We start from the raw sequence: 20,397 nt of genomic DNA on the forward strand, positions 1-20,397 counted from the left end.
TAAATGAACTGCTGATGGAATTGCTCACTGGAGTCGACAGTGACATTCATAGGTGCTTCGCCCTGAAGAGAATATTTCCAGCAGACAGAGCAAAACGATGTCCCCCCTCTGCCCCAATGGGCTAATTAATTTGAAGGAAATGTAATGAATAATTGTGCAATGGACTAAGAAGAATTAATTTTTATCATTAGTTGTGCACTGGGAGCAATTATTAATAGTTCAAATGTAATAAGAAATAAAGTGAATTAATAATCAGTATTGTGTTTCGTCGTCCGATACAAGTAAACCTTACCATAAATTGTCTATAATAGTTTCATTACAAATACTGTCGTAAAAAATATTGATCTATATTTGACTGACTATCCACTACAAGCCATGCAGGCATCACCGTTCTCCCTGGAGCAGACGAGGACAGGATCCTCCTCCACGACTTGTGTATTCATGGATCCACTGAACGATCGGTTGATGGCACTGTCTCCTGAAGTCAGGCCCTGAGATTCCTTGAGCTTTGTCTTGTCGACAGTGAATTGAATGGCATTGGCAGCTGGTTTCGTCCTGAGATAGTACATTCCAGTCTTCAATCCAGTCTCCCACCCGAAGAAGTGCATGGACGTAAGCTTCTCTGGTGTTGGACTGGCCATGTGAACATTCGTCGACTGTGACTGGTCGATAAAAGCTCCCCTATCAGCAGCCATTTTGAGAATCATTTTCTGGGGAATCTCCCAGACTGTTCTGTACAGTATCTTGATATCTGCTGGTATCTTCTCGATATTCTGGACTGACCCGTTATTCGCTATTATCTGATTCTTCATGTCATCGTCCCAGAGATCGCGTTCAGTGAGATCCTTCAGCAGATGGGGATTGACAACCTGAAATTCACCAGACAGCACACGCCTAGAGTAGATGTTGCTGGTGTAGGGCTCGATGGCCTCGTTGTTGCCCAGAATCTGAGCTGTTGATGCTGTTGGCATTGGTGCTAGTAGCAGCGAGTTTCTCACTCCGTGCTGAGATATTTTCTCCTTGAGTTTAGCCCAATCCCAGAGATCTGTCGGTGTGACATTCCACATGTCGTACTGGAGAATGCCCTGGCTGACTGGTGAGCCTTTGTACGTCTCGTAAGTGCCCTTCTCCTGGGCTAGCTCACAGGAGGCCTCCAGGGCACCGTAGTACATGGTCTCGAAGATTTGAATGTTGAGTTTTTGAGCCTCCGCACTATCGAATGGATAACGCATCAGTAGGAAAGCATCTGCTAGACCCTGAACACCAATTCCCATGGGACGGTGTCTCATATTGGAGACTCTTCCCTCCTCAACTGGATAGTAGTTGACGTCGATGACTCTGTCGAGGTTTCTGGTGACAATTTTAACGACTGTCTTGAGTTTGTTGAAGTCATATGTCCTCTTCACGGGATCCACAAACATGTTGACTGCTACTGATGCCAAATTGCAGACAGCTACTTCGTCGGGGCTTGAGTACTCAACTATCTCAGTGCACAGATTGCTGCATTTTATTGTTCCAAGGTTCTTCTGATTGGATTTCCTGTTGCAAGAGTCCTTGTACAGCATGTAGGGGGTTCCAGTTTCAACTTGGGACATCAGAATTGCTGTCCACAGCTCACGAGCTGGGACTTGACGCTTGTACCGTGCCTCCTCCTCGTATTTCTCGTACAGCTTTTCGAATTCCTCGCCCCAATGGTCGCTAAGGCCTGGGCACTCATGGGGACACATTAGACTCCAGACACCATCTTCTTTCACACGTTTCATGAACAAATCTGGTATCCACAAGGCATAGAACAGCTCACGAGCCCGGTACTCCTCCTTTCCTGTATTCTTCTTCAAGTCTAGAACCTCAAATATGTCAGCATGCCAGGGCTCGAGGTAGATAGCAAAAGCTCCAGGACGTTTATTCCCACCCTGATCAACATACCGTGCTGTATTATTATAAACACGCAGCATGGGAACAAGTCCATTTGATATGCCATTAGTGCCAGCTATTCTTGTCCCCTTGGCCCTGATACAGTGAACATTGACTCCAATACCCCCCGCTGATTTGCTAATCAGTGCACACCTCTTGAGTGTGTCGTAGATGCCCTCGATGCTGTCCTCAGTAAGTGTCAGGAGAAAACAGCTGGACATCTGCTGTCTACCAGTGCAGGCTGAGAACAGTGTTGGTGAGGCATGAGTGAAGTATCTCTCTGACAGATAATTATATGTCTCGATGACACTTTCAATGTCCTCCTCGTGTATTCCAACAGCCACTCTCATCAGCATGTGGGCTGGTCTCTCAACAACTTTACCATTGATTTTCAGCAGATAACTTCTCTCCAGTGTTTTGAAGCCAAAGTAGTTGTAGTTGTAGTCTCGATTGTAGATTATCGCTGAGTCCAGCCTCTCTGCGTGTTTCTGGATGATGTCGTTGTGACGTTTGCTAATGATTGGTGTGGGATCCTTTGTTACGGGATTGATGGCATTGTGAAGGTCATTCATCACCTCGCTAAAGCTCTTCTTCGTCTCCTTGTGGAGATTTGACACTGCTATTCTTGCTGCCAGCAGGGCGTAGTCTGGATGGACTGTTGTCAAGGTGGCTGCTGTCTCTGCTGCCAGATTGTCCAACTCCACTGTCGTTACACCTGCGTACAGACCACTCACCACTTTCAGAGTGATTGCTGGGGGGTCCACGTAGTCCATGTCCAGGTTGTAACATAGTTTCTGGATTCTGGAGGTGATTTTGTCGTAGTGGACCTCCTCTTTACGTCCATCTGAGGATTTAGACAAGTTATGTCTTTGTTTGAAAGGCTTTTGCAGTGCTAAGAAGCTAGCAAAGAAGCTGGTGCTTGTGGGTGATGCTCGTGTTATAATTTCGTACGACGTAACAACAACTTTAGGTACCTACCTCGTTTCAAGACGAACATCTTGCCTTTCCCGATCTTTCCAACCATTTTTTATGATATTATTCGGGATTTTGGGTGTTAAAACAGTTGGACACTGACTCAGAACTTCAGAGAACTCCTTCCGAATGGTTTTTCGAAGAACTGAGAGGCATAACCCGCACAAAAACAGATATTTGGCGCCAAACGGAAGTCCACACCGTAGTGGACATCGTTGCGCATGCGCGGAAATACGAAAATCGGAGAAAATTCCATTTCACACAACGTTGAAAGGAATTCACCCGAAAAAATTTGAATTCGTAATTTATTGTTGATGTTATTATTATGAGATTCTTAGGAAATGGCTGTAGAAGAAAATGCTGGAAAACCATTTTCTAGGGAATTTATTCAAATAAAAACCGTCTAGTGATATATCTTTTATGCAAACCCTGGATGCACGTAATTCCATAGTCAATTCAAAATGAAAAAATTATATAAATAATCACGAGGAAGTAATAATCGCTGATAATCATGTGGTATTTAATATCATTTATTTATAAATAAAATCGTGCGAATGCCGATGCAATAATGAAAAACGTCAAGAAGCATTACGCATATCAATATTATTACAATTTCATATCTTTATATAATTTTTACGTCTCATGATTCTCCCCCATAAAAACAAGTTTAGATAGAATTTATTTTCATCGAGATAATAATAATAATATTCGTTAATTATGCGTAAGCATAATTTCACACTGAATTATCCAAAATTCCTCAAAAAATTTGTCAATGATCCGCTGAATTCTCCTCTCATATCCTACTATTAATTAATTAGAAATTAATTATCATTATTCTTTTGTATGTATCGTAATTACAGTAAGAGAATGACAGTTATGATATTTTTTTTAATTACTTCACATGTTCTTTTTGCAATATTGTTTTGTAATAGTCATTATTTTCTTCGTAATAATTATTTATATTAATCAACGGAAAAACACGAAGGGATGCTGTTACGTTTAATCAGATAATTCTGTATTTTATTGAAAAATCCTAACAATAGTAAGAAAGAAATAATATCTCAAGCTTATCATCGCCATCTGAAAGCCTTAACACACATGCCCAAAAGCCTCACTCTTTCTCATAATTACTCAAGATAATTAATTAAACTTTCAAGTTCCTCCTCAATGCGTACACTCACAACAATAATTGGCAGAGCTTACTTCAGCTTTTATTTAATTATTAATTGATTTTATAGAAAAAAAGAAACGTGACATCTGATTACAATTTTTTTTCAACTGTTCATTGGATTTCTTTCTAGAACTCGGTGATAAAGGGGTGATAATGCAGAGCTGGGTGACTAAATTTAATTCTTATCCAACATTTTATCATTATGATTGCAGTAACGAAGTGATAAGACCCAAGGCAACTGAATTTTAATTTTTAAACAAAATTAATAGCACTGAAGGCGTGAACAAACATTTTCTTAACGCATTTTCTGAAATGTCGATTTATCCCAATGGCAAGTGGCTTTACAGAAAAATGCCATCAGACATTTTGTCCTAGAGAATTAATTGCAAAAAAGATCTTGCGACATTTTTTGATAAAACCACCTGTAATGGGGATAACAGCTAATCAAACGTAAAGGACAATTTTCATGTGGTTTTGTTAATTTTGTATTTATTACAGAAAATAAAATTATAAAATAAAAATATTTTGTATTCATCACTTTACTACTGCTCTTCCTATTATTTCATACACTAAAATTGCTAATGTTTTTTTTAATGGAGTAAGGGGAAAAATGGGGTATCAAAGGGGTATTGCAATAAAATCATGATTTCATTTTTTTCTCCTTTTTATGTTTCATTTTTTTAAGACAAAAGGTGAAGAGTGAAGCGACGTTATTGCACTTCTACAGGGCGAAATGATCCAACGTCGGGACGATTAATTAATTAGTATCTAGAGACCTCTTAATTCAACATTCTTTCTCATTTATTTTAAATGTTTTTTTTTTGTTTATGTTCACACGACGAGAGGTTTTCTATGGGGTGGGCTCCTTTCTCGTTAATACAATTTCTATTTTCTTTTGCTGTGTGCTGAGATGAGTGAAAAGGCACCTCGCACTGACTTTTCTGAGTCCATTATGACAGACGTTTCATGGGAATTTGTGGTGTCAATTGTAAAAAAAGGAGGACCCACGATGGAGGAGATTTCTCACGTCTTCATCAGTTGCATTATCATTGCTCTTTTTGTTCTATTTTTTTTTTGCTCTGAGGGTGGACTTTACTCCTCCTTGGTAGGCTCTGCCTTCTTACCAAGAGGAATTGCTGCTTTGACCCTAGAGATTGAAAAAAATCACATTTAAACATTGAAATGATTATTTTCTTGGACTATGAGATTTCAAATGATTTATCAATTATCTTACTTAGCAGTGAGTTCGTTGATCTTGCCCTGAACTAATGCAAGATTCTGGTCGATCTGCGCTTTATTCGTTTCATAGACTTTGGGAAGTGTGAAGAGCGCTACCACTCCTGGAATAAAAAAATAAATTATAAAAGTCCATTAAAATCATTATGAATTGTCAATCCAGAGTTCTTTGATTTAAAAGGTTTAACTTCTGTTCTATTTCCCACACTTCCAACGTACCAATAATGATAAGTGTCATTCCATTCAACCAGGATCCAACATAAGTCAAGCACCAGAGTCCAACTCCGAATTTGAGTGAGTCAATGAAGTCCTCGATGAGGAAAAGTCTGCGTAGTTCAGAGACTGCAGCATTGGCATGTGCCACGAAAACATCAGCGACTTCGTGCACCTTTTCAGCGGGTAGGGTAAGATCTACCTCCAGAATGTCTCTATCGATGTTGAATGTAAAATATGAGTGAAAAAATTGGGGAATCGGGACGAGGAGCTGTAAAATATTGATAAAATAAGGGACTCACTTGAATGGATGTCCGTCCGATGTTTTCTGGACGGCCTGCATTATGGTCTTGTAGATGCGGAAACCCAGGGTTCCTGTGAGGGTCAACAGGGCAACATAAGAGAATACGCTGATCAGACTGAAGTAGGCCAGCGACAGAAGGACACCCAGTATCGCGCCGAATACAACTCCTGTTTTTTCCGGCTGACGCCAGTATATTAATGCTGCAACTGCAAATACAAATTAAGATTCATTAGTTTTCCGATATATTTTAACATTGGGCTTTTCTTTTCATTTATTTGTTGGGAACTCACACAGCAAAGGGGAAAGCCCGAAAAATTTTCAAACTGACCCGAAGTGTTATGTCAATATCTCGAGGGGGAGAGGGCGTTGAATTGAGGAGAGCTTTTATTTAGATAGTGAAAATCTCGATAAAAAATATCTTGTGACATTTATCGTAACATTTGTTAGTTTGGGAGATAATTCAATTGCTTGTGAAGGAATTAGCAATTGAAGTCGTTTTGATTCAGAAATCTTTTTGGTATCTTTTAAAAATTATTCCAAAATATACCGTGAAAAATGACGTCAGTATATTCATAGAGCCACTGGGCATATAAATAATAATATTGGCTTTCATGTTTATTTTTGGCTCCGGGAAATTATTTTTATGGATCTTGAGGGGAAGCGATGAAAAATAAGAGATGAGTCTTTGAAAATAAATCAATAAACTCATTGGAATTGTTCCTCTCCTGTCGTTTCACCCCAGCAAATGTCATATTTAATTTCACTGGCAATTCAATTCCCTCAAAAAATCGTCACACAGATATCGATTTTCACCAGCATATTGATGAAACCCCTTACATAAATCAGAAACAAAACCTGTCCTAAGCCTCTCCCTTCCAAGAGCAGAAGGTCTTGCAGTTTAGCACTCTCCATTACGTGTCTAAACCAAGTTCAAGGTTTTAATTGCGAAAAAAAAAATGTTTATAACTGAGTTACAACAGAGAATTGGAGTCAACGTCACGGATCACGGTCACCAGTGGCACTTGTGGAGCGTCACCCATCAGCGAGTTGCCGACGTCCGATAGATCCTTATTTGTCGAACGTGAAATATGATCAACGACCTTGTCCACTTTCGACTACTTAATAGTTTTTAATCATTAAAAATTGGGAGCCGATCAATTTCTCATTACATCGGAATATTTCAATCAGGAAAAAGTTAATCAAATTCACTTTAAAACGAATGTATTTCAAAATGAAACCTTGAGTGATAAATTCGTCAATACGATTGTTTAAAAAGAATTTGTATCGATGAATAATTAATGAACAAAACATAAAAATTTAAACTTCATTGATTTCAGATTAAAAAAATAAATATTTTAACTGAGAAGGAAAATTACAAACGATAGGAATGATTAGATTTTTGTAATGGAATAATTGACGAAGAAAATTCTAATGTTTTTTCACTTCAATTACAAATCCCTTAATTCTTCAAAAGCTCGATTCAATAATCGTGGGTTTATAACACCTATGAACACAGCATACACTTCTGGAAATCCTCAACCCATCATTGATCTCCATAAATAACCAGGTCTCTTCACTCATCTCCAATTACACCCCATGAGAATTTAAAAATCCAAAAATTTAATTCCACAGCCGTTAAACCCCAACAATCCCATCAACATCCACCACATCTGCATGACCTGATCCCACGTGGAATTACGACCCCACCATATGGTGTCTGCCCAAATTTCGAGGACCCAACGGGCATCTCCAAGACAAAATCCGTAGACAAATCGATCAAAAATAATTTCAAGAAAATTTGAATTCCATATTCAAAAATTTTCATTGACAATTTAGTAAAAAAAAAGCTCAGAGTCGGTCGCCATATTTTTAATTGGGAGGAAAAAATATTCCAAAAAAGCCACAATACTCATAAAAAACAAATTCTTTTCCTTCAAAAACTCCTCGAACACGAGAAAAGAAAATCATAATCTGAACAATGAAATGTAGGGGGAGTTTTTCAAAAATTAAGGCATAACGTTTCAGGGATTCATTTCCTCCACCCGCGGACACTCACCAGGACCCCTCTCAGGAAGCTCCTCGTCGAAGCTCCGTCTGGGTTTATCCTTTCGCACCATCTCACAGAAAAAAAAAATTAAAAACTGAAAACAAATTGAGGAGACGGTCGACGTTGCAAATCGACTCGCGTTAGGAGACTAGTCTCCCTCGACAGAACAGAATCGAGAGAACAGGGGAGAACGGAACAGTCCACGACTCGATTTCCTCGGGTGAATGTGTGCAGCCCAGCGACTGGGCGGGAAGAGGAAGGGGAAAGCAGGTAGGTAGGTTTTGTTAATGAGACAGAGAGAGACGGAAAGTGAGTGATACGAGAAAGAACGCAGTGCAGGGAGGAGAAACGGTAAATGTCGGGTGGAAGAGAGATGAAGAGAGAGTTGAGAAAGGTGGAGACCACTACGTAGATGGCGTTTTTCTTTAGAAAACAAATTTTGGAAATTTTTCACTATTTACAAGGAATTTAAATCGAATTAACAATTTCAAAAAATTTTAATTCACATTCATTTTAGAATTTTCCTGAAAAGTTGAAAAAAATTCCATTTATTTTCAAAAAAAGTTCCATATTTTAGTTTATTTAAGAGAAATCATGATGTAAGTAATTAATTTACTTATTAACTATTCAATTCCAAAAAAATATGAACAAAAATCGCGTCAACTGAATAAAAGAAGAAATTTATTCATTTCTCAATCTATTAAATGTCTACGAAATTAAAACCCCAAAATTCACCAGAAAATTAAAATTTTTAAACAAAGATAAAATCTTTCACTCAATAAAACCAAAATGAAGGATCAAAATATTCAGGTTGAAGAATTTCTCCATTTTCTATCGATTTCGGAATTTCTCAAGTCGCATAAGTAATTTTGGAGCAGAGTGGGGATGAAACCGGCAAGTTGGCGCCACGCGCACTTCCACGACGACCAACGTAATTGGTCACGTGACATTCGATTCCGGAGCCTTAGAGAATCAAAGGGAGAAATCATTTTTTTTCCCCAGTAACATTTTTTTAATCGAGCCAGTGGTTTATTTGACGGGGAGACAGTAGTCACTGACGTATGAGTCAGACTCGCTTCATGGAGTTTACAGGAGGACAGGTGGATTTGCACCGGCGTCACACGTCATTAAGTCAATCGAAGACTTCGATTTCATTCGACGGAGTGAATGCAGCCCTTCCGCATTCTACTTGGGTTGAATCTGCATTAAATTAAATTGTCTGAGAGTGTTTTCTGCAGACGGAGGTCGATATTTATCGAGTGATTTGAGGAATCATCAGCTGATGACGATTTTTCGTCGGCAAATGTCGATGAGAAAACGGCTGTGGGGAGTGACAGCCGATTATTCTCAGAATAATCATCGAATCTGGTCCCTGATGTTGGATTGAACCCCAAGGTCAATCTGTTAACACCACACCTAACGTTCTGCGCTAATAATCACTAATCACGGTAGCAAAACGTCATTGCCAAGGCCACTGGTCAATTTTAGAGGACCTCAACTTATTGAGTCATTTTTTGTGAAGCATTTCATTATCTCAAAATTAATCCCAACACTTTTTGGCGTTAATCCAGTCATTACTGAGGTAATCGTACAATTAATGAGAGCTTTCTATCCTTTGCCGCGATTTTTTTCCCATTTGTCGGAGGGAAAGACGTAGATAATTAACAGGATTAGATTGACGATTTATCTGAAAAATTTTGAGTGAAAATTTTGTATTCAGTTCAGAAACAAAATTTTCCCACCCCCACCTACCAACAAAAACCCCAAACTCGATGATTTATTTTCGTCCAAAAAACCCCAACAGAGAAATCTCGACAAAAAGATGAATAAAGACGAAAGAGCCATTACGTAATCATTGGACGGAATTTTGGCCCCCAAAAATAAACGTCAAGTTTTTTGTCCAAACGACAATCGAGAATATAATCCCCAATTCACGAGAAATCCCCGAAAAAAAAAGATTACCAACAATCCATCTGTCTTTCCTCAACCATCGCTCGTGATTATTGATAATAATAATAAACCTTTGAACTGAGCCATCGATAAATAACCCACAAGTGGATTATTTTTATTTCAGAATTAGAGACACAAAACCAGATTGACCCACTTGAGTTTAACGCCAGGTTCTCTATTTGGCTCAATATTACTTCAGCAAATGAGAAAAAAAATCTTCATCAAGGAAAATGTCCCATAATTTCAAATTAGTCTCAGAATTTTTTATTGAATTTTTCCTCTTCCCCGGGTTCTACTTACACTCCTCCTTCGTCCACTTGGTCCCCCTTATCAGCTCCAATATCTCCAGCACATTCATCTTAATTTTACTTAAGAAAATAATGAACGATATTGAATCTCAGAATCAACTCCACTTCCTAGTGCCCCACAGAATAAATTAAATACGGATAATGAAGAGGGTTTAGTCTTCAAACTGATTGAATTTTATAATTGAGCTTTTAACTTTGGTTTATGAATTTTTTAACACCCTCGATGATTATCATTATCTCACACATGAACCCGGCACTAATTTATCTGCCCCCGTCACCTCGAACAAGAGGTAATGCACCAGTGTCTTGGACTGAGTGAGCAAGGTAAAATCCCGAGTAACGCAGAGACTTTGGCAGACAACCAGCCAACCTGGCTGACTCTGAGCGGTTTATATTTAGGTGATACCGACAGTAGCACGATCATGTAGCTGTAGATGTCGTAGTCTTAAGGTATGTGGCTACAGAATAGACCATCTGAACTCAAGTCCCAAATCATCGATATCTCGGGACTGAACGATACGATTTCCACGACTCACATCCCATATTTTAGATTGAAAAATTATCTTTAAGATGAAAAAAAAATCGTTTGGATTCACTCAGCCGATATCGAAATATCGACGCTTAAAAACCTGTTCATAGCTTTGGTTTTTTTTCTGATTTTCCAATCTCACTTCGGTTTGCTGGAAATATCTCAGAATCTAGGGAAAATGGCGGACTTTTTGGTCTCCAAGCTTGTTACAAGTTGAAAATCCACTCTACGAATAATGCATCACTGCTCACTTCCTCCAAATACAGAGATACTCAGCAAGAATTGAAAGAGCTTTTATTTTCTTTTTGTGCTCTCTCGCCATTGGACAAAAAACTTGTTTTTTTTTATTCAGGATGTTCTCTCGTTGCTGAGGATTTTTAGGGGTTTTAAATCATCCCTCCGAGTTATTTTTTCCAATATCGACGGTGGGTCTTTACCTTCATTTAGCCCATAAAATAATTTTGCCCTGTGAAGTCCATTGAAAGCGAAAATTGTGTTGGAGAAGAGCAGACATAAAGGAAAAGTATTTTAGCATTTTCCACGGCGCTTATCAAGCTCAGGACTATCTACATAAATTTGAATACCAAACGTCGAGACAGTGAGCATGAAAAATCAATGAAATCGATGCCAAATTGAGTTGGATCTTTTAATCGATTTTTCATTCTCAATGAATTACTGAATAATTATTCTTACCTTTTGGGTTCAGTCTTTCTGGGTTAAACCATGCGTCTGTAAAACAACAAATAGAGGTTAATTCTACATTCCATCACCAGCAGTTTGAAAATTTAATGGAGATGTGAAAGATGTGATTAAGCGATTACCATTCAATTATCAATTATCCTACTTTGCGTGATATTAGTGTGCTTCATAAAAATCTCAGAAGGCCTTCGAATCAGACGAAAAGGTGAGGAAATATTTTTTGTAGCCCTTGAAATGCGTTACAAAAATATTTTCGTCTAAAATTCCCCTGAACTCATTAGTTTCCGAGATATTTACGAAATAATCTGCGCACAATTGACTTTCTCAGGTGTATAATTAATTCGTTGCTAACAACTCAATGAATTAATTATTCTTCATCCAAAATGTTAATGTAAATTTTTTTTAGAGTCAAAATATCACTAGTCAGCTGTGCGATTAAAAAAAGACAATGAATCAGTGAAGAAAAATGCGAGACAGCGGAAAACAAATGTTTTTTGCTAAAAAAAAATAGAAAAAATTGAACTAGAAAAATAGAAAAACATTGTCATCATCTTCTGGATGACGTGTCCTCTCGGAAAATCAAAAGCAAAGGTTCAAAGCGTTCCATTATGACTGTTAAAGCATAGAATACGACGGTAATGGGAGTTAATGAGTAACAGGAGAAATTGCATAGAACATGTGCCTATTTACAACTCAGCAAGGCGGCATTATCCCAGGTTTTACTCCAACAAAAATGACTGAAATTTATCATTATAATCCGAAGGTCCCCTCCATACCTGAGAGACCCACTGTCTCACATTCTATTCTCTATTCCAGGGTGAACAATCCTGCATTTATTATTTACGGGCCTATTGATCGCCCCTGCTCTCACTCTCTCACTTTATCAATACTTGCAATGAGTCGTGTTTTGTGGAGGCTATTTTCGCAAGATGAGGCCGAAGAACTCTTGATAATTCAACCCATAACGCTATGATGTCCATTAATTAGTTCATTGACACCTCGAGAGGGAAATCAAGTTTTATAATTCATCGGAAGTGACTCTATAGGAGAATCGAAGGAGATTTTTTAAGTTGAAATGAATTTAAAAAATGTATTCAAGAGTCGTTCGACCTTGAGAACTGTTTGACCCTTAAACCCGAACGTCTATGAGCGGTAATTGACCCTCAAATCAAATACTGGGGATTTAATTATGTAATTAACTTGCAATTGGATTTAACTGAACGAAATCTACTTTTTGGTAATGCGTGGTTTCAGCCTAATGACTATAAACCATTTCTGTGTCTGCAAAAATTTCCCCTCCCAATAACATCTGCAGGTGTTACCTGAAACACTGATACCTGAGGTACGGTAATCTCATTTCAAATAACAATTTCGTATGATACTGACTAATTTTTTCCCTCCCCTATACCTTTCCTAATTTGGCGATCATAAATTTCCTTGATTCATATCGCACTTCCCCTCCCCACAACTAAATTACCCATCAATCTCCCTCCTCTCTAAATAGAAAAATGGGGCAAAGTAAATGTGAGTCATTGAATAGCTAATGTGAAATTTAATGACCTTTTTTCACCCAAAATACAATCACTTCCTTTTGGGAAATCTAAGCTAAATCAAATTACCAAATTTTCATAACTCAAAAAAATTTTCTTCAACAGAAATACTTTTACCTCATTTTTTGCAATAGAAGCCAATGATATTCTTACTGATAATGAGTACTTAATTATAATAATAGGACAAACGAACAATAGTAATAATAATAATTATCATTATTTTTTAATGACTTTTTCTCCACAAGTTCTATTGCTCAATTTGTCCTCTTGAAAACTCCTTGGGAATTTTGAAAAATTATTCTAAAAAAATGCTCGCCCCACTTTGAAACTTTGACAAAATGACAAAACGCAAAAACGTTATGTTTTACACGTCAATGCCATCGTAAATTTCCCATTAAAAAATCGTAAATTTCAGTGGACAAATGGAGAATCCTCAAAACGAAAATTTTTATTCGTACTTTATCCTCCAGATAAAGCCAAATGTCTCGATGATAAAGTCCCCGTTTTTTCCTATCGATCATCGTCATTACATAACCACTCTTATCACCGGTAATCTCAGCGTAGCTGGATTGTGACTCCCAGGTAAGAGGCGTTCCCAATCCCTGGAATCCCAAGGGACCCCCTATAAATCTCTTCGACCTACGTCAAGTCCCCCGAACTGGCCCAAGTAAACAATGACTGGAGTCGAAACCCTCGATGACGTCAGAGTCCACAGGTAAGAGGATCGAGAAGTGAGAAGGAATCGATGGACAGGAGTGCGGATGACGATTGAAAAAGAGCGAATGAAATGGCCAAAAAAATCATAATAATTATAAATAAAAATTCTTACGAGGATCTAGAATATTCCAAAAGCATCCGGTGGCGTTGCTCTTGCCCTTACAAACATCTCCATCATTATCCCTCTTCGAAATTGGACACGATGCGTCTGAATCCATCGTTTAATTCTCCAATAGAGTATTTCACTCGAGAATTTACACACAATAATTAGCGAATCGTACGACAACCGGCACTACAGAATCACACGCGAGAACAATATTTTTTTTACGATTTTTTGGGATGGAAAATCGACTGCGATGGAAAAATCTAATTTTCCGGCTACTGCGTCGATTCTGGGTCGTGTCAGGGCCTCGAGGCTGTCAAGTGGCTGCTGTCAAGCTGACAGGGGCGTCACCAGCAACGCTGAACCACTTTCAAGGTGAAATTAATAATGGGACAGGTGGATTAATTGGTTTTGCAATTTTTACGCGATTTTTTTCCACGACTTTATGGAAATAAGTTCGATCAGTACTGATTCACGGCAACGTCAGTACTGAGGAGTGTATCGATTGCACTGGTCTAGGGGCTACGGAGTGTCCGCGCATGGCCGGCCTCGGGGGCTCTCGGGTAATGTCGGTGAGGCTTGGTTTTAAATGGGCTTTTCGTGCATGTGGAAACATGGGGTTTGTTTTTGTTGATTCGAAGGTGTGGAATTTCAGGATTTATTTAATGAAAAATAGCTCCCTTTTTATTGAAATTTTAATTTAATGAAAAATGATTAAGTCATTTTTTAAAATTATTTTATTCATAAAAAATTGTTTCCCCTGGTGTTACCGAGCCTTCTCTTGAACCCCTGGTTTCTAATTGTTTAAATTGTTATTCCCTGATACATTTTATATTTTTTTTACACGAGAAAGGATAAATTTACAATTTTTACTCTGTTGACTTTGAACTAGGCAAACAGCGAATATCAATGATGACTGATAAGCAAACATCACTGACTGTGACCAAAAGGAAACCTAACGGGGAAAGAGGGTCGAAACTTCTGTTTCCTTCTGGAGCATTCGTACTGCGGCTTTCCGTGACTCATCAACACTCTTTCGAGACGCAGTTGCACGATTCAGTGCATAGGAAACGTCAGACACAACTACTAAATCAAACTATTACATTCAAATTAAATTATGGAGCGGTAAACAGATACCTTCAACGGAAGAGGATAATTTTTTTTATCGGTGTGAATGAGATTACCCCAGCACTTCTCCATTTCCCAATCCGTAAAAACTAATTAGAATTTTTAATTTGAACGTTTCTTCACATTTTGGAGTAGAATTACATGTACAGTATTTTTTAAAGAATCCTAGTATCCAAAATTATAACGAACCTCTAGATGGCACCACACGAAAATTTCGGACTCCGGTGAATTGACGCCACAGGGGTTTCCAACCCGTTAAAAAATTGTTAGAGATGAATAAAGTACTATTGAACAATATTTCATATATTTCTTTAATAAATATGGGTTGTGAGGGTCATATACGTTAAGAGAAAATTGACAAAATGAGCAGCCCCCACGACCTTCGCCCCGCCATGACACAGAGCGTTTCAAAGTTTCGCAATAAGTACCACAACATGCAACATATTTAGAGGAGGAAGGAAAGAAAGTGGGTAAAGTGGAAATAATTCTGCTCATATGTGCATTGAGGAAAGTTAAGAGGAACAAAGGAGCCGGGTTCACAGACACTCTGGCGCCCACGCAAGCGCACACCTGTGAAACACTCTACTTTTTCATGTTTGGAGCCCATCCGGCGACAGGGGGTTGTTTAATACCAGGGGTTGAAAATGTCAATATCCAACGCTCATTATCTTATGGAATGGCTTTTTATAGTTCACATGTAGAGCTTTTTGTTTCATCGCTTCTGTCATTTATTTTCATTTACTTTGTGGAGGGAAAAATAGAGGGAGAGTTTATCCACCTGCGATAGGAGAGAATAGACTCGTCGTCGGCTGTCGATAATATAGAAATTTATCAATTCCGCTGTTGTAAAAATGAATCATTTTTATAATTTTTGTGAAGATGTTTTCTTTAGTTTTAAGATGACAACGAAATTGACAGATTTTTTCAAAATTATGAGTTGATTAGGGTTTTTTCCAAAATAATTGGAGATCAAAGGGAAATAGTAGAATTTTTATAAGAGAAACATTTTTTCTTGTTTTTTGAAATCATTAGGTAATTTTAATTGAAGAATTGAGGATGTTTGAATATCCCCAGAATATTTCTACCTTCAAGTTCATTTTGTGTAGAAAGATAAGGAGATTTAAGGAATTTCTCGACTGTGAAATACCACATCTATAAATAAAAATCCCTTAGAAATAAAAATAACTGTACAAGATAAAAAAACTCAATGAAAAGACCTCTGAAAAATTTCCTAAACTCAATTTCACTTCAACTAAAATTCATGAGCAAGAAAAAAATCAATTCTAATCAAAGAAATTTGAAAATAAATTTTCCCAATTTGATTTCAACTCCGAAATCACCGGAAGACGAAGATATCGGTTCGGAGCACCAGGTGAAGACCTTGGAAATTTTATTCAGTTCATCCCCTAGTTTATAGCCTCACGGGGACTTCGCCTCATTTTTATTTCCCTTGTAAAAGGGGAAGAAAACAGGGGAGGAGAGGACGTATCCTGGTGTATGGGGTGTCTCGGTGGCAGATCGATATAATACGACGCGCATCAGACACCGTAGAGGTGCCCTAACAGGTCGAATGTTGCGTAGAAGGGAGTAAATAATTAACGCTGACTCACAATTCCAGAAAAAAAATTCAAAGAATTTTGCTTCAGAAATAAAGAGGGAGTTTGTAAAAAAATATCGAATGTTATTTCCTGTTCATTGATCTCGACTCCGTTAAAGTAATGTCGAAGTAATTAATCACCAGGGGACGGTCATCATCCGCAGATATGCATTTATCAGTCACGATTGTTATCACCTGATCCTGCCTCTTATCATCGGACACGCGACCATCGCGGGCTGTAATTATGTTGTTGGTCTCATAAAATCATTCAATTCACAGAAGCATAATTTTCATTCCGTGGAATATGAATGGAACCTGTGAAATTATTTTTGACGATAGTGATTTGAACTGTATTTTTGGAAATATGAGACAGTAAAATCATTCAAATTTTCGCACACCGGAATTAATGAATGCAAAAAATTTCGCCGAGTCTAGAATATCCACTGAATATTAAGAGATTCCGTTGTATCCAGGCGGAAGTGAACGGACCACAGAGACGGGTGTAGCCTACAAAACCACCTGATTAGAAGCCGCTGCTTCTCCTCTTTCGGCTCGTTAGATCCTCCGAGTGCAAATTAATATCCAATGACCTCAAAATCTTCGCAGAACACCGAATATCGCGAGCTCGTACCGCGCGCGGTACGAGCTGAGGAATCATGAGCGCAGACACTGTTTAATTTTTTTATTATTCACATTGCAATTTGCATGAAAAATTTCTCTTCGAATTTGCCGAGAATAAAACTACAAGATTTATCGCATCGTACAGTGAAAAACATTTCTAAAATATTTTTGACCACATCGGGAGGAATTTCAATGGAATTATCGATGTTTTCAATCGTCTGTAGTCGTCTTGTCAATTTCCCCGAGGGGTTATTCAGTATCAAATATCATAACACAATGACTGCTGACTTGACGTGATTTCAAATGTCTTAAAAAATTTGATTTTAATTGATTTCAAGTGACTTCACCAGTTTTGTTTCCGCTTTCATGGTTTCAAATGATTGCATTATATCATATAAAATCACTTGAAGTCACATGACTCCACTGATTTCAGGCGATTTCCCATGATTTTATGCGATTACCATTCAAACAAACGCAGTGATGTCAGCAAGTGCTAGTGCCTTGCACGTCTCATTATTTCTCAAAATAAAAAAATATGTGCCTAATATTTTTTATTCAATTTCCCTTTCCAACAATAAAACATTTTCATGCAATATCCCCATTGCCATTGGACACGCCCAGTGAACACCGAGTGACGACACTAAATTTTATTTAAAAGTCGATGACTCAACGGTGCGGATAAAAAGAAACTCGATGAAATTCTGGACGGTTTGCGAATGGATAGATCCGTACGGTGGGATACAGTGGAGCAGATGGAGATTATGGATTTGCGGAATGCAGAGGATTATTTTTAATACTCCTTTAAATGATTCACTGAAAATCCACAAGGTCTGGGTGACATTTTTTCTTTACCATCCATTTATCTCCGGAAGGGTTGATTTTCCGAGGAGAAGTTCTCTAATTACCACATGAAGTGAATCAGGAGCGTGAAAATGACATAATTCGTGATGAGTTCACGTTTAATGCTGACGAAATCAATTCTTCAGGTATGAATAATTAATAATGGGAAACGGTGGCTCACGATTCGACAGTTGTCCGCAGTACGGCTCCCCATTTCCGCAGTGTTTCGGCGAGAAGAACGAGGGTAACGACACGAACTCTGAGTCATAGAATTGAAGGTTGAGTAATCCCCCTAGGTAAACGGTAAATAAATCCCTGACGCAATGAGACGAGATACACTGGCCAGAAGCCTGAGAGTTCAATCTAATCGTGTAAATAAAAATTGTGCCATTGGCATTACAAAATAAAGAAATTGATGAAAAATAAAATTACTGTTCCAGCAATAGCAGAACGATTTTCCCTGAGTATTTCCAATGAATAAATTATTTTTTGCAAAATATATGGAATAAAATAATGAGCAAAACTGCCTGTCTCGCTAACGGGGGATCAGAAGAATTTAATATGGGGTAATGATTTTATGAAGAGGACAATTAAATACTTCAACATCCTGAATACTGCATTTTCTAAGGTTTCCTCTCACCAAAGTTGATAAAAATAAATTTTTATCTGTGAGACATGAGACAATCTTCCGTTTTCCTCTCACAGTAGGAGAACGACTGCAGCTTTATTAATAAAATTATCAAATAGAGAAATAATAATAACAGTAGGTTATCGATCTCCATAATGGAACCAGAAATAACACAATTTTCCCAACTGAGCTGAAGCACGAGAATGGAAAGGAACACTCATGAACGAATTCAGTGAAAATCATAAAAATAATGATAAATGTATTGCCTATGTATGATGATTGAGGATCGATTATTTCATCTCACGGACAAATTTTTAAGTCGAACATTTCCCGGATGAGCAGCAGAAGCTGAGGCTCAAACCAGGAAATAATCTCCATCACAAATGAAAAAATCTAGACTTACCAAGCCCCATATCCGCAAAGATCTTCCTGGGTGCGATTTCCTCGAGGTCCTGCCTCTTCTCCACAGCCCTTCCCCCTTGTGCACTGACGCCCTTCGCCGGCGAAGGCTCCGGCTCACTCTCAAACTCGGAATCCCCAGTCTCATTTCCACTGACTCCCTCATCCCTTGGCACCGGTGGCAGAGGCTTAGTCGGGGCAGCCCCAGCTCCCCAGTTCCCCTCATCACCCAGGAAGTCCATGACCGGCGGTTTCTCCGGGGCAGGAAGCACCGACTCCTTCACTGACATCTCCTTGTCCTCCTGGAAGACCCTCTCCCTCTCAATCATCGACTTGGCACTCGAGTCGTCGTCAGATCCTCTTCCGAAGAAGTCGTTTCCACTGTTCAGTGAATCTCTGTCCTCCTCCTCGCACCTCCCCTGGAGGTTCCTCTCGGACTCGACGAAATCCGAGGTCATTTGCTTGGTGTCGAACCTCTCGAGGTGATCCTGGAGGTCGGAGGCGAAGGGATCAGACGACATTTTATCCCCGAACTTCTCGAAATCCGCTGAGGGAGGGGGCGTCGCTGGCACTGGCTTGAGAATGCCCTCTTTGCTGTCGTCCTGGACCGTTGTGTCCAGGAGATTGCGAGTCAGAGTTGTCTCACGATCAAAGAGGTTCGTCGGGGCGCGTGACACGTCCACCAATTGGGGAGGCTCACTCGGTGATGGCTTCTCCCTGCAGACGACGTCCTCTACGTGCTCGAAGTCGTCCATCGAGTCTGAGTCTCGTTTTATTGGCGACACGGGGGAGGACTGCCTCTGATCCTCTTCTTTGTCCATTTCTAGGGGTAATCAACACTTTTTCCCACTCCTTCACAGTCTTTTTATTTTATTCTTGAGGTTTAATCGATGAAACACGATTTTACTCCTGAATTTGGGGTAATTCTTCAGTCGTTCCCAACTCTGCGACGAAATTCGCCAAAAACACTCGTGATATTTGCTTGACGATTTTTTTATGGGGCTCGCATGGGGATTGAAGGGACGTTAAGGGCGGAATAGCCGTTTCGATTGATTGTGAGAGTGATTGTGGAATTAGCGGATGGAACACTTTTTTCCTGGATTTTCGACGGTTCTTCCGAACTCCGAGAACTTATTTCAATGTACACTCACTTGATTCACACTCACAACTGCGGAGGATCCTAAAGGATCGCTTGTGCTTGGCTGCGATGGACTCTCAGCTGTCAAATGTCAGTGGCGCGCACATGCGGATACACCGGACACTGGCTGTTTCGACAGTGAGAGGAAGTCGGTTGTTGCGAGCCGGTGACGCGGGTTTTTCGGGGTAGGGTGAGGGTCTTTCGAAGCCCACTCTCATATTTTTTGGGGTAATTTTTTTATGACTCGGGACGCTTTGGAGGGGACGCCGGGTTTAGGGGAGTTTACAATGGACTTTGGTCGCGTCCGGTTCGCGACGTTTTTCAAATGGGATA

The 20,397-nt window shown here is 39.1% G+C and overlaps 3 protein-coding genes across 10 annotated transcripts; 1 reads left to right on the plus strand and 2 right to left on the minus strand.

Moving 5' to 3' along the window:
• Positions 1-165: 165 nt before the first annotated feature.
• On the minus strand, positions 166-3,081 carry LOC135165062 (ribonucleoside-diphosphate reductase large subunit-like). The gene is made up of 2 exons (XM_064125996.1): positions 2,893-3,081; positions 166-2,758 (listed from the first exon to the last, which is right to left on the minus strand). The coding sequence occupies exons 1-2, from the start codon at positions 2,936-2,938 to the stop codon at positions 360-362; spliced, it is 2,445 nt and encodes an 814-aa protein (XP_063982066.1). The 5' UTR covers positions 2,939-3,081; the 3' UTR covers positions 166-359.
• Positions 3,082-3,400: 319 nt separating this feature from the next.
• Positions 3,401-20,211, minus strand: LOC135165071 (reticulon-1-A). 6 transcript variants are annotated; one of them, XM_064126004.1, is made up of 6 exons: positions 18,931-20,210; positions 11,338-11,373; positions 5,809-6,016; positions 5,513-5,721; positions 5,292-5,397; positions 3,401-5,204 (listed from the first exon to the last, which is right to left on the minus strand). In XM_064126004.1, exons 1-6 carry the CDS (start codon positions 19,745-19,747, stop codon positions 5,150-5,152), a joined length of 1,431 nt encoding a protein of 476 aa, XP_063982074.1. In that variant the 5' UTR covers positions 19,748-20,210; the 3' UTR covers positions 3,401-5,149. The 6 variants fall into 6 exon arrangements, with proteins under 6 accessions (XP_063982074.1, XP_063982076.1, XP_063982075.1 ...); XM_064126006.1 differs by lacking the exon at positions 18,931-20,210 and adding an exon at positions 13,723-14,182; XM_064126005.1 differs by lacking the exon at positions 11,338-11,373 and having other exon boundaries at positions 18,931-20,211.
• Positions 13,336-15,138, plus strand: LOC135165088 (uncharacterized). 3 transcript variants are annotated; one of them, XM_064126038.1, is made up of 2 exons: positions 13,336-13,608; positions 14,606-15,138. In XM_064126038.1, the coding sequence occupies exons 1-2, from the start codon at positions 13,590-13,592 to the stop codon at positions 14,932-14,934; spliced, it is 348 nt and encodes a 115-aa protein (XP_063982108.1). In that variant the 5' UTR covers positions 13,336-13,589; the 3' UTR covers positions 14,935-15,138. The 3 variants fall into 3 exon arrangements, 1 of the variants encoding a protein (XP_063982108.1); XR_010299423.1 differs by lacking the exon at positions 13,336-13,608 and adding an exon at positions 14,150-14,285; XR_010299424.1 differs by lacking the exon at positions 13,336-13,608 and adding an exon at positions 14,216-14,354.
• Positions 20,212-20,397: the final 186 nt, after the last annotated feature.

This window comes from Diachasmimorpha longicaudata, chromosome 8 (genome assembly GCF_034640455.1).
Source record: "Diachasmimorpha longicaudata isolate KC_UGA_2023 chromosome 8, iyDiaLong2, whole genome shotgun sequence".
NCBI classification, from domain to species: Eukaryota; Metazoa; Arthropoda; class Insecta; order Hymenoptera; family Braconidae; genus Diachasmimorpha; species Diachasmimorpha longicaudata.

Excerpts from the sequence above, each read along its gene's own strand:
- LOC135165062 (XM_064125996.1), bottom strand. The coding sequence starts at position 2,938 with ATGGTTGGAAAGATCGGGAAAGGCAAGATGTTCGTCTTGAAACGAG. Across the intron at positions 2,759-2,892 it reads GATGTTCGTCTTGAAACGAG|ATGGACGTAAAGAGGAGGTC; the intron begins GTAGGTACCTAA and ends CTAAATCCTCAG.
- LOC135165071 (XM_064126004.1), bottom strand. The coding sequence starts at position 19,747 with ATGGACAAAGAAGAGGATCAGAGGCAGTCCTCCCCCGTGTCGCCAATA. Across the intron at positions 5,722-5,808 it reads TCGGACGGACATCCATTCAA|AGACATTCTGGAGGTAGATC; the intron begins GTGAGTCCCTTA and ends CAACATCGATAG. Across the intron at positions 5,205-5,291 it reads ATCAACGAACTCACTGCTAA|GGTCAAAGCAGCAATTCCTC; the intron begins GTAAGATAATTG and ends TTCAATCTCTAG.